General features: G+C 31.1%; 1 protein-coding gene across 2 annotated transcripts; it reads right to left on the bottom strand.

Moving 5' to 3' along the window:
- Positions 1 to 992: 992 nt before the first annotated feature.
- On the bottom strand, positions 993 to 14,420 carry LOC105839580 (embryonic polarity protein dorsal). Of its 2 annotated transcripts, XM_028193343.2 has the most exons (12): positions 13,980 to 14,415; positions 13,149 to 13,238; positions 12,125 to 12,324; positions 11,172 to 11,415; positions 10,956 to 11,099; positions 10,629 to 10,819; positions 9,840 to 9,978; positions 7,323 to 7,412; positions 4,980 to 5,133; positions 3,061 to 3,323; positions 2,802 to 2,941; positions 993 to 2,251 (listed from the first exon to the last, which is right to left on the bottom strand). In XM_028193343.2, the coding sequence occupies exons 2-12, from the start codon at positions 13,198 to 13,200 to the stop codon at positions 2,141 to 2,143; spliced, it is 1,728 nt and encodes a 575-aa protein (XP_028049144.1). In that variant the 5' UTR covers positions 13,201 to 13,238; positions 13,980 to 14,415; the 3' UTR covers positions 993 to 2,140. The 2 variants fall into 2 exon arrangements, with proteins under 2 accessions (XP_028049144.1, XP_012541458.1); XM_012686004.3 differs by lacking the exons at positions 993 to 2,251; positions 2,802 to 2,941; positions 3,061 to 3,323; positions 4,980 to 5,133; positions 7,323 to 7,412 and having other exon boundaries at positions 7,800 to 9,978; positions 13,980 to 14,420.
- Between the last annotated feature and the right edge of the window lie 27 nt (positions 14,421 to 14,447).

Below are 14,447 nucleotides of genomic sequence, written 5' to 3'. Positions count from 1 at the left end.
TATAAACACCAATAAATCATAGAATTTGTAGACAAATTGTTAAAGCCAGATACCATTCTTTCTTTATATTTATAACAACTTTTTAAAATTTATATTACTGATATATATGACAAATAATAAAGTATAATTCTTAGATATAAGATGATTTCTCATAACATTTCCTGCACGTTATAATATAATAAATTACCTGAGATGATTGTAAAAATATATTTTACATCGAAACAATGACATTGCTATTACTAATAAAAATTGTTCGGTTTAGATTAGAGAATTGCACTTTTCTTCTTATATGTTATTTTTAAAACTCCTCCTTAAACATGTAAAACGTAGTACTTGTTCACCGAAAATTTTTGAGTACGTTGACTCTTTAACATATTTCTCTGCTATCCATAATATACTCTCTTTGAGTAAACGTTAATCCTAACACTCGTACAACAATCATATGTCAAATGTATAATTGTACAAAGTGCGTGGAAGATATTTTGTAGAAATGATAATTGTACACAAAAGATAATGTAATAGTAATAAGCATAGAAAAATGCACGTATCGAATATCTAATCTAATAAATTTACAATATTGTCCGAGAGTTTACTTAAGACAAAATTTCCTTTGGTTACTATATGTAATTTTATTTGTTGCAAAGAATTGTACACTCTATATACATATGAAAAACAAGTTATGAACTTTGATCACAGTCAGAGCATTCTCTCACGCACCACGCAATCAATATTTCATATCAAATCGTTTCTAATAACACCGATTTGTAACGTCGGCAAATAAACGAACGCTTCGCGCCAATGTCGGTTTTAGATCACCGACCGAACAATTTATCTTGGGTAGATAACGTCCCTATTCGCATACAATATTCTTAGAATATTACGAATATATTATTAATAATATTGGAATAATACGAATATATTATTAATAATAAAAATAATAGAAATAATGTCTCGAATTAATTTAATTGAATGAATTTATACAAGACGGATTGTTAAAACGATTCTTTCTTTATAACAACTTTTTATTTACATTACAAGTATATGGCAAATAATAAAGTATATAATTCTTAAATATAAGATGATTTCTTATAACATTTCCTGCACGTTATAATAATAAATTACCTGAGGTGATTGTAAAAATATATTTTACATCAAAACAATGTCATTGCTATGTTACTTACTAATAAAAAATTGTTCGGTTTAGATTAGAGAATTGCACCTTTCCTCTTACATGTTACTCTTAAAGCTCGTCTATAAAACATGTAAAACGAAGTACCTGGACGGAGAACGTTCATCGAAAATTTTTGAGTACGTTGACTCTTCAACATACTTCTCTGCTATTTACGCTCTCTTTGAGTAAAACGTTAAACACTCATACAACAATTATTTGTTAAATGTATAATTGTAAAGTGCATGGTTTTATAGAAACAATTGTGCACAAAGGAAAAATGCAGTAGTAATAAGCATAGAAAAAACGCACATATATCTAATAAATTTACAATATTGCCTGAAACTTACTCACTAAGACAAAATTTCTTCTAGTTACTGCGTGTAATTCTATTTGTCGCAAAGAATCATACAATCTATATACGCATGAAAAACAAGTTATGAACTTTGATCACAGTCATCAGAGCATTACCTCACGCACCACGCAATCAATATTTCGTATCAAATCGCTTCTAATAACATCTGTAACGTTGGCAAACGAACGAACATTTCGTGCCAATGTTAGTTTCGGATTACTGATTGAACAATTTATCTTGAATAGATAACATTGATTGTAAAATCATCAGCTAAATTATATCACGAACAATTAAATATTCAGATTCTCATAAATTGTTTCAGCTAACGGCCGCCAATGAGTATATAACAATTTTGTATCAATAATATTTAACTAGAGCACAATGTCTCCTCTAGTTCACTGTCATAAGTCTGTAAATTGCCTAAACGACGTATAAATTTAATGTAAGCGTGAACAAGATTGAGCATTAAAAATAAATTTAAATCTTATTACGCTTTTATTTCGAACACACCATCATTTCTTTTAGATCATACTCACATGCACGCAATGTTTTTCTAAATTACATATGTACTTCATATACCGCAAAATTATATCTTTTAATAACAAATAGTCATATTCTTAGTCGTCGTTATTATTAGTTTTGAGTATCTTATTCAAAGCAGAGAGTTGAATGTCTTGATTAGACCAAGAGATACGCTCGTTTCTTTCTTCGCCATTGCTAGCTTCAGCCTAAAAAAATCAAACAAAAAAATTAATTAAAAATTTGTATAAATGAACAATATATTATATGTGTATCATAAGGAGGGTATTCTTGCTTTCCTTTTTAAAAAATGCTTTAATAGCAAAAAATTAAAAGAAATTTTCAGCTTTTACATAATTCTCGTTCGACTTGGAGTTAAGAAATTTATTTTTGTAGTTAAAAAAAATTTTTTGTGCTTTCTTTTTATTGTAAAAATTAAAAAGTTCAAATTTTTGATTGTACGTCACATAAGGGAGAAACATGTTACAAATGTTTTCTAAAAATTTTGTGTAATTCAGATAAAAAATTAATGAGTTACCGTGGCAATAATTAAAAAAAATATCTATTTTGAAAAAACGCGTTAAAAATTTTGCAAATTTATTTTGCACAATTTATATGTTAATAAAAACTTTCTTACCTCTTTAATGCTCTCTTACACGTTCAAATTATTTATTATTATTTAAAAAATTGTTACAAATAATCGTTTTTTTAACAAGAAAATGTTTCTTTAAAATATGAACTCATGCATAAGATACTTACCTGTATAGGATCAGAAATAGATAATCCAGTTGACAAATTTGCAGAGAGGTTTGCTCCAAAATCTGCGAGATCAGTGGAATTCCAGTCAAAATTGAATTGCTGGCTGTCCATGTCTAGTAGACATGCGGCTCCTGTGGTATCTAAAAGATTTATACAATCATTTGATATTTTTAATGCGCATTACAAACGCACAAATTGTAAATACCATTAGCCCTATTATAATATAAATTAATAATGATTATAATCAATCGGAAGTTACCGATGTTATTTAATGGCTGTAATTCGCTTTGATGTTCTGACGTTATTTTGTTTAACATCAGCAAGTTTGGTTCTGGCTGATGTAATTGCGATTGATTCGGTAACTGCGATTGATAGGAAAATTGTTGAACATTCGTTGTTAACGACAGATTTGGTTGTTGCATTATAGGTTGAATATTTGGTTGATATCGTTGTTGCATTAGAGACGGATTGTAAGTACTATATTCCATAGGAGATGGTGTTCGCTCTGGTGATATTTGAGGCCTGAAAAAAAAAATTTAAATAATAAAAAGTTCTTGTTTCTTACATTTTTATTTGATTCTATTTATTTTAATCTCCAGGATTGAGTATTAACCATTTAAAAAGTTAGAGGAGAATAGCAGATTGACAATCTTCAAAAAAATTAATTTTTATATTTTGGTACTTTTTTTAAGTATAAAATATGTAGAATAATATATATATCTATATATATATATTCTATATATATATTCTATATATATATATATATAAAGTTTTATTTGAATTCGACTTGAATTTGACTAATAAAGTTATGGAACTTTAAATAAAGTGCGATTTTATACTGTGACACAAGTATACGCCGCGCGCATCCTGTGTTACAGCTGCTGTTTTTTTTAATTTAATGTTTTCGGAGACGGTTAGGAATAAGAAAGAAAACAAGTTGTATTGTATTTCTCCTCTGCTAACAATATTATATGGTGCGTAGCTCCAAAAATACTTTATAGCGGTAATATTAGAATCGTAGAAATAGTTTCGTTTCTTGTAGCTTCGTTTTTTAATGAAGACAGCAAACATTTCATAAATTTTACAATTACTGAGAGTACAAATAGGTATCATTGCAGAAAATTATTGTAAAATTCAAGATGCGGAATCCATTAAGAAGGCTGAAAAGAAAACACTTGAAATATCGCGTGAAGAGAAAATTCAACGTAAAAGTTTAAAAGCAGCAGCAGATACTTCTACTGAGACGGAAAGTGGGCTATTTAAACTAAGAATAGCTGATTAAAAGTAAAAATTAATTCTTTCATTATTTTTTAAATTATTTCAAATTTTGAAATATTTTTAATTTTAATGAAAATATGTGTACAGGGGTTCTCGAGAACACTGATTATAAATCCGCAATTCGATTTTCGAAATAAAAAATGGCAAATCCAATATGGTGGACGTAATTTTTAAAATTTTGCCAATTTTCGATGGACTATAGTCATCTAGGATTTTTTTAGGACGCTGATTACGAATTCGTTATCAGATTTTATTGTTATTAGAACTCACTCAACTATTAAAAATTATTAAAAAATCTTGCTTATTATTACTAATAATATCATGCATTTTAATAACAATGAAATTTTAATAATAAATTTCATTGTTATTTTCAATTACGGATTCCTAATCAGCAGCCCGAAAAACTTCTATATAACAATAAGCTCCTAAGATATTCGTATTTGAATTTAGAATCTCGTGTCCACTATATTGAATTTGCCATTTTGCAAATTGTATTTTTCATTTGAAAATCATGGTCAACGATCCTTAAAACCCTAAAATACAAATGTTTAAGTATAAGTTTGTAATATATTCTCATCTAAAAAGTTTTTTGTTATTTCATATAAACATTTAGTAAATAAAATATTAAAGTTATTTGGTGATATATATTGTAATTATTTTATTGTTTAGACATTTTAGTGTACTCTAATTTTCAAAAACTACGATGTTCTTTATCTCAATAGTGCTTTTCAAAATTAATTTTTAATTAAATTTCAGTAATTTAATATTAACGTAACTTTTTAATAAGTTAGTTTTTTATTTTTAACGTAATTAAATTAATTTTATAAGTCTTTAGCTTTAACTTAGTTAAAAAAGAATTTACCTATTTTGCTCATCTCTTATTTTTTTATTTTAATTTACCTTAAAGTTTGCATATTGCTGTGCGTTTGCAAAGACTGTCTTATAGGTTGTAGATTAAAACCGCCTATAGTTGTAACTGGACCTCCAAATGACGATATCCGCTCGGTTGGTTCAGCTTTGACGATATTGAAATTAATTGGTTGATTTCCAGCATCTATAATATTACATAGCAACATGTATCCGACAAATGTCTTTTCTCGTTATTTATGAAAAAAAAAGGATCAATCTCCTCTTAAGGCGATTAAAACGATCTTAATCCAAATGCATAATATTGCGGTATGACATGCATAATATTATTAGTAATAATAAGCAAGAAAATTCTTGATGAAGAAGCATGATTTTTTGCGTATATTTATACATGCAACTTTATATATTTTCACTCTTCAAACTTTTTTTTAAGTTTAACTCTAAAAAACATTCTCTGTATTCTAAAAAAATGTCACGCGTCGTGTTTGCTCGCAACCATTAGTGAAAATTGTTAACACACTATACTAACGTGATTAAGTCATACCTGAATCTGCGACATGTATCAGTGAACTTTTTCTGAAATTGTATGGGAGCAGAGAATAAACACTTTTGCGTCACCAAATGATCATACATATATGTATATATAGATGTATTACATTATACGTAATTCGTACAGTATGTAAATATATTTATTTGTTCACAAAAAAGAAGCAGTTTATAAAAATTATATTACCATAGAAATATTGCACATTATTTGATTGTACTATGCTACAATTGCCGCATGTATATATGTGCATATACATACACGCACAGCTGACTTTCAAAGGTATAATAATTATTGCACAAGAGCAGCGCACTCACACTATACAAAGAGTTTGAGCTATGAAATTCTTCACTTACAAGTATCTATTGTCACAAATAATGATTCCACACAATCATTACGGCAAATTCCCTGTTATAAGATCGAGAGATCTGCACGTATACTTGCTTCTCGGAATCGATTATCCTGTGTAAATGTCCGTAAATAGAAAAATACAATATCATTATATCTCAAAATATACAAGCTCACTGCTCCCCAATCCTTTAAATTCAAGCTCCAAAGTCCTATATAAAATACATCTTTAAAAAAGTATAAAACAAGATTCTTTTTTTGCTTGTCTACATGTGAAAATATATGTGTAGTGGTTTTTAGATACAATGAAACTTTATTTGTGATAAGCTTCCCTTTTCACTATGAAAATTTATAAACAATTTTTGATAAGATGTATTACACCAAATTTTTACAACTACGTTAATATTCATACTTTAAATAAATAAATTATATGTGTATATAATGGTTGTGTTTATAATATTCTCTTTTTATAAAAAGCAATATTTTTTATAGGTTATTTTATTATAATAGTAACATTTAAAAATAATAAAAAAATATCAATTTTCTTATAAGTACTTTAAGTATTCAAGATAATTTATACAAAAATTTATTACTATTCTTATTTTAGCTATTTTTAAGTACAGAAATTTTATTTATTTACAAATTTAATTTTTGTATCACAATAAAACTTCACATAAATCATCTCTTGTATCGATCTAAAGTACTTATGTAAAGTACTTATATAAAAAATTTAACTTTTTTTATTGTTTCTTAATACATTTCCATTGGGAAATTTACACTATTTAGGGCACAATTCTATTTATTATTAAAATAGGTTTTTTATCCAGATAATTTTTTATTTTGAAAATAGATGTAATGCGTCGTTAAAAATGTCACTAAAACAAAATTGTATGCGCACAGAGAACATTATATTACGTAAGATTTCTAAAATGTTATATCATATTTTCAAAGTGCAAAGGGATTGGATTAATTAGATGGTTAGTGTATGATGAGACATAAGAATAATTAAACGTTGATCGTTTACAAATATACAATCGTTCGTACAAATACTGTATAATTATTTCTAACTCCATATGTATAATCCAGCATTAGAAATTTTCTCAATAAATTTATTATGTTTATCGTAACAATTAACAAATGTAGGCCTGTTAAAATGTACAAAAACTTCATAGAGTTCATGGTAAAGGCCTCTTATTTCATATGCATATAAGCGTATACTTTATTTCTGCACAAAAAATATGTAGGAAACATCAATGGCAAAATTGATTACAGCAAATGGAAAAGGCTCGTGAGTGAATAGATAATTACATTCGACACTCACTTCTTCAACGAGAAATGTGATTTAAAGATAAATAGCATGATTTTTATATCCCAAATGTGATTTGGAAACCTGTCCCAATGATAATACAATGTGATATCAACAATGCTGCCCACCGTAATCCCAAGCTGTAGAATTATAAAGAATTCTGCAAAAATATACTCACGCTTTTCAGTTTCTGCTACATGTTTGAAAAGTATGGAGCTTGAGCTGTTATTAAGCTTTTGTCTCTTTCGCCTTAATGAATCGGCATCATCTATAAATGATTGTACATTATGAGTGTAATTTTCATTACGTCTTGTTATAACATCGCGTACAATTGCTCTGAACAAAGGCCTCGTGTATTTGAACCTTACAGGTTTTTTTTAGTATATCTTAATAATAAAGTTAATAAAATTACTTCAAAAAAGAATTAAGCCGGACAAATTGAGCTAAGGATTTTCATTGAGACATTTTTAAAAGTAACAGTTTATAACAACACGAGAGGAAAAAATGTTTACATAAACTCGTAATATCATATAAAACTTAACAAATATAGTAAAGCAATGTACATTAAGAGTATACGAAAATATAACAGCGTCGAACTTTTGACTAGAAAAGAGTAGTTATCTGACAATAAATAACAATTATCGAAAACTTACAAATCACGTGTAAAAACTGTTAATAGGAAATATTAAGAAAAAGATAACAAATATTGCACCTCGACTAGACTAGAATTCTGCACACTTAGATAAATGCGTCGATCTTGTTTTAAGAATCGATTCATTTTATGTGGCAACGTGTCTTAGGAAATAATTCCCGAATTTTTCCTTTTTGTTTGAAAAAATCTTTGATTTAAAGATATAAGTATATCCGTAACCTCTTCGGGACCGGAAGCCTAATATCAAACGCTGGAGCGATATCTTTTTCGTAGTTCAACTTATTGACAAGGATAAAAATGTTTTAGCGCTAAACTACAAGTTGTCCAAAAAGAGCCGGTCCTCTAGAGGTTAAACGAGTGTAGCGTCAAAACTGCAAAAATTTACAATAAGAACCTACAGTGGTAAAAGCTTGTAGCTACAATGCAAGACAACACACTGCCTTTCACATTTCGGCAGATAAAATCGGTAGAGTCAAACAATATTATTTCATTATCAAATTATTAAATTACAAATATTGAGTCACTTTCAACTTGGCAGTATATCAACAAAGAAGAAGTATCAAATATCAAGCGATAAAACCTATCAAACAATAGTTTAGGTTTAGGTTTCTTTCGCTTCTGTCAGTATTTTTCCACCTTCGACTAGACTATAATAAAAAGACATCTCGTCAAATTCTGAGGCAGTCGCGCGTGGTGCCATAGTAGTATACAAAGCATAGTGCTCGGCTTCAGTCAAGTCTACACCGTACGATGGTGTTTCGTCGTCATCTAACTTGAAAGATTTAATACTCGTAACGCTTGTCATACTGGGACGTGGAATTTGTGAGTGTGTAGCATCTTGTATAGCGCTCTTCAATAAGTATGAGGTATTCAACGACGGATCGCTATCCCTATTTAGATCTGATTCCGAGCATTTTTCCTTTTTATTCTTCTTAGCAAACAATTTAGAAAACAGCCCTTGTCTCGCGTGTTTCGATAAGGTATCGGGTAAGGACGGTAAATTTTTATTTGGTGCTTCAGTGGTGAGCGTTTGAGTGGATACTGGATGCGACAAAAGAGGCATTGACGGCATTTTACGTATTCGCTTCGGTGGCAAAGGTGGCAATCTCTCTTCTGCTTCTTCGTGCGTTACATCTCTCTTAACCGTCAATGTCGGAGACGCAATTGGTACCTCCGCATCTTGTTGCGGAACGGCCACGTCCTCGTACTTTCTGTCATCAGTAATATCGAACAACTCTATAGGATTTTTCATGGCCATTTGTAAACTAGTATATGTCTGATTGTCGCAGATATCAACGTCCATCATTTGTGGATTCATGTTTGTCTCCGTGGCAGCTTGGACCAACTTGTTATGTGTATCGGCATAAATTTGATCGAGCTCGGTCACTTGCGACAAAAATTCATTAAATGATTTACTGTTACCACCGTTCGCTTCGTTTTTAATCTCAGTCTCATTATCCTTTTCTTTAAGGCACGCTTCTTGTCCTTTCTGTACCCATTTGCCTATTTCGGAATAATCAAACCAGTCTGATCTATTCTGCGAATTATCCATATTTCTAGTCGCGGATGTGCTGTCCTCATGTGCGTCGGATTTCGCATAAAGAACAGCATCGATAATTCCTTCCCTACAATCAGCAGTAAATGCACTATTCTCTACATTATTACTGCCAAGAGCAGTATACAATTTGCTAATTTCTTTATTATTTTCCATATTTTTTCCTAAGATTAATCGTCCCGTTACTTCGTTATTTTCATAATCCAAAGCGGACCTTTTCGCGGATTGATCTACGTTTTGTGCGGAATTTATTAACGCTTTTAAATCGCCATTGCATAGATCTATGTGGTTTCTTACGTTATACAAATCATTTAAAGCGCGCAATGCGGAGATCTTATTCGGTTTTTTTACGTCCAGATTATTATTGTTGAATTCGTCGATATTATGAGAAAATTTAGGAGTTACGTTGATCTCTGTAGACAAGATTTTACTGTAATCTGCCTTCTTCTTGGCAAATGCTTTCCGTAAAGACCAGAAAGCAGGCCTACCTGTACCTAGCGGTAACATCTGAAACGGTAGCGGTTCGCTCGTAGCACCATCCGACGGCCTTCTAAGTTGGATGTATACTTGCACCGGCTGTTCAACTTGCTGCGTACGATAACTGGGCGTTCTAAATGCTATTGCCGTCTACAAAAAAAAAGACAGACAATACAAATACAAATATTTTATCAAATTATATAAAAAAAAATTCTTGAAAATTCCCGAATGTCCCAAGAATTTTATTCAAATTTTTCACGAAAGGTTAAAGCATTTTTTAAATGCAGCTTTTAAAATAAATTCATTTTATTATAATTTTTAACGCTTGTTAATCAATCACAAATTTGAGAAAGAACATCAAAAAGAAATAATATGAATTAAATATAATCTATTCGTAATATATAAATTTAGCTTACCAAAATTATTCAGAAAAATTTAACATACAACACTAATTCAGAATAATGTATTACATTAATTTTTTTTAAATAAAAATTTACGATTTATATGAAAATGTACGTGGATATGTATGCTATATTTATTGCTAACTGATTTTGTCATTTTGTTAAGAAAAAACGATTAAAAAAACCATCTTTTTTTCACAAACAAAAAGATATAATTTAAATTTAAATTCATAATAAAATCCTCAAAAAATCCTTTTCAAAGATAAAAGATAAATTTTTTAAAAATTAATTTTTTTTTTTTGATAGTACACATTTTGACAAATTCTATTCTTTACAATTGTATTGTAACTATAACAATGTATAATTCAATTAAGTATGCGAGTGCTACTGTTAACTTACTTGTTTATGTACATGCGACGGTTGAAAATCGCCGTAACCTTCCCAGACTAATTGCCCGTCTCTCTCCTCAAAAAATCTCACTTGTATATCTTCTTTTGCGACTTTTTCACAGAGCAAGATCATGTCCATGCTGCCAGCAACCGATGCGCTGCAATGGCTCAGTTTGCAAATCACAAGATCTGACATTGCCTCTGAAACAGCATATATATCAAGTAGGAATTTTTCTCTAAACATATGTATACACACACACACACACACACACACACACACACACACACACACACACACACACACACATATTTTAAAATAACACATAACGTTACATACTTTTATCATAAATAGGATCGGACACAATCGGCGCTAATGGCTTATTAAATTTTCCTTTTTGCGATCCTTCCAGGAAAACTTGGAAACATAATCTTACCGCGTTAAGATCTATGTTACTTGGATGTCTTTTATGATCAAAACCAGCTGTAATAATTCAAACTTTTGTAACTTAGCTCATCTAAATTAATAAAAATTAATATAAGAAAAAACACATACTTCGATAGGGATCTACTCGTAACTCCTGACGCACTCTAAGAGCTTCTTCGATATCCTTCTTTTTCACACACTGAATGCCCAAATTTGAGAAAGTAACGACCATGTTTCCCGATGGAACTTCCACCGTGCAAACACCTTGCTTGCATGCTTCTTTGCCAACAAGATTGTGCGGGTGAGGTCTGTACGGGGAATCCTTTGTTACGCAGGATACAACCACCATAGCGCGACCCTTATAACCCATAATCTGCAGAAATATTGTAAGTATATAGAAATAAGAAAAGAGAATAAATCTTTACAGGGTGTTTACTAAAATTTTGTAAGAAAATTTTCTACTTAAAAAAATTTTTCAGAAATTTTATTTTAATTTTATCAGGTAAGATTAGAAAAATGTTTAATCTTTTAAAATTTATTAAATATTATCTTTTATTGTTTCTTAATCACGCAGTTACAATAATAAGAGTTATTTAAATTTTAAATATTAAATTTAAAAAACGAAAATATTAAGCGAGAGAGAGATGATATAACAATTTTTCCATATTACACAGATCTGGTTCATAAAAAATAAAAATTTCGAAGCGTGATTAAACACATAACATCAATTTATAATAATGTATTGTGTTTTATTGGTGATAATACATTATTTTTAAAAGAAAATCAGTGATGAGTCACATGAAAATATACATGTTCATACGTAGATATATGTCACGTTTATTTCTAATTGATTGAGTTTACATTATTTAAAAAAAATTAAAGAAACAATTTTGTCAAAAAGAGGATTTTATTAAAAAAATAGAATTTAAATTTAAAAATAAATTTCCAAAATTTCTTTGAGCATCAATAAAATCTCTCGAAAATTCACGATTTTCTGGGATAAAGAAGAAAATCTTTTCGTACTTCTTAACTTTACGTTATTTTTATAGTAAACGTTGTTAAAGAATCATAGGATAACTTACTCGTATGCTAGGAAATGTTTTGTTCTCTGGTATACTGTTGACACCAGGTATACTACCAGCCGATCTGCCCTCGCATTCATAGCGAAACCGTAGTGCTTTACTAGCTGGCTGTTCTAGTATCTCAACGTATGGTTGACCATGTTCGCTGTCCATTGCTATGGTGGCCATAGAATCAGGATCAGTGGTTTGAATGACGTCGACTGAAAATAGTGTATTCATTAAAGAAGTTATACTAAGTACAGGTATTCCTCCACTTACAGTTTATGGTTCTAAGATTTCAATCGTAAATTAAATTGATCGTAAAGTCGAACAGCATTTATATTTCATACAAATAGAATACTGTTATATAAAATAATAACTTTCTTAAGAAAAATTTACTTTATATTTATTAATATAATATTTAGAATTATAAAATTATGTATAATAAAATTCATCTTTAGCAGATTTTATATAAAACTAATCAGAATTTGTTTTTATCATTATCAATAAAGTGCAATGTTTAGTTTCTAAAAGTGTTGCTTTAAGAGGCCTATATCAGTATTGGTGATTTTCGGTAACTCTAATTTCTTTTTTTTTTTTTTACTTAACTTAATTGTTTTTTTTTTTTTGGTAATTAATAATTAATTTGATAGTTTGATAGATAATTTGAATAATTACTTTTATTACTATTTTGCATATATTTCACACTTACTCGTTAACATATGATCTGCATTCAGCACACAAAGAATGAAGTAATAAATTATTTTCAAAAATAGCTATCATAACACTAATCAAGTTCATACTTTACGTTTTAAAATGAGCTTTTAATTTATGATAATTTTAGTTTAGAAAAAGTATAACTGTAAGTAGTGTGTTACTTTCTACAATCAATAACTTATGGCAATATCTATTACAAAGTAATTTTTCCAATCCAGCTGTATATTGTTATTCGACTTACAATTAATACGATCTACAACCAAGGTAGTTTCAAACTACATTGCTCTAAGTAGAGAGATATTTGTACAAAAGTGCTTGAGATACTTACTGATATCACTTATATTAATATCTCCATCACTTATACCATTGTATTGTTCCATGACTATGGATCTTTAATGCAATATAGATCTTTATCCATCTGAAATGTAATTATAAATACACAAATTAGTCATGTGGTATTATATATAGTCACAAAAAGTGTGTTGAATTTTTCTATATATATTTCAGTGACAAAGGTACAATACTTCTATCATATACTTGGATTAGATAAATCTTGCAACGAGGTGTGCATCGAGAGAATTCGCGTATTTTACATATCCTTAAAGAATTTGTTTAGACCAACATATTCCCTCTCTCCCACTATACAACTTCAATATTTCATGTTGTATTTGTATACTACGGTTGCCGTGTTCGAGCAGCAAGGTCACTCGAGCCAGCATTGGCAAGATGCTGGGCAGATAAACTAACAATTTCCACGTACGAGTTTCGGGGCCCAGGAACGACAGCTGTTCGCTCCGTTCGCTCGCTCGTTCGCATGGGGCATGTCCAGAAACACTGCGCGCAAGTGTCCCGGGGGAAAAAAAAGGAGAGCGAAGAGGGACGCAACGCTGATCCAATCATTATTTTGGGCGAGCCTAGGCCTGTACAGGCCGCGTATCTATAATTAAACTATCGTAGGACAATGTGACGGGAACGGGAGATAGAAGGAGCGAGAGATAGAGAGAGAAAGAAAGAGCGAGCGAGCGAGCGGAGAGAGAGAGAGAGAGAGAGAGAGAGAGAGAGAGAGAGAGAGAGAGAGAGAGAGAGAGAGAGAGAGAGAGAGAGAGAGAAAACGCGAGTCAACTGAGAGCAAAGGAGAGACGGAGACGGAAAGACTTGCCTGCTACACGGATCAACATGCTATATACTCTTCGAGATTGCTAGCGCTGCTGTGTGCTCTCACGTCGCCGAGCGTCCCCGACGTGTTGTTCCCGTCGACGACGAATTAACGACGGTGAGTCCCCGACGAGAAGGCAGCCCCGTTTTTCCTTCCCGTGAATCGCGAGACCACGGGTCGGGAGAAAAATAGTTAGAGACGGAATGCGTTTCGTTCGACTACTGCGGAATCGTCGTGCGCTCGTACTTCCGTCGCGGCGCGATCGCTGGTAGATCGCTGCTTTCTGCCACTCCGTCCGCCTGCCTACCTTGGCCTCGCGCGCGCGTTGTTAACTCGTTAACTGCGCGCTTCGTCTTCGTACTCCGCCGACTCCGCGCCTCCGTCGCTCCGCGGCCGTCCGTGACGTGAGAGCGACCGATGCGATCGGACGGCACCTACAATTGACTCAGCCTGACTGACCGACCGACGACG

This window comes from Monomorium pharaonis, chromosome 8 (genome assembly GCF_013373865.1).
Source record: "Monomorium pharaonis isolate MP-MQ-018 chromosome 8, ASM1337386v2, whole genome shotgun sequence".
NCBI lineage: Eukaryota > Metazoa > Arthropoda > Insecta > Hymenoptera > Formicidae > Monomorium > Monomorium pharaonis.
The sequence above is the reverse complement of the archived record's forward strand: the minus strand, read 5'-3'. Positions and strand labels throughout refer to the sequence as shown.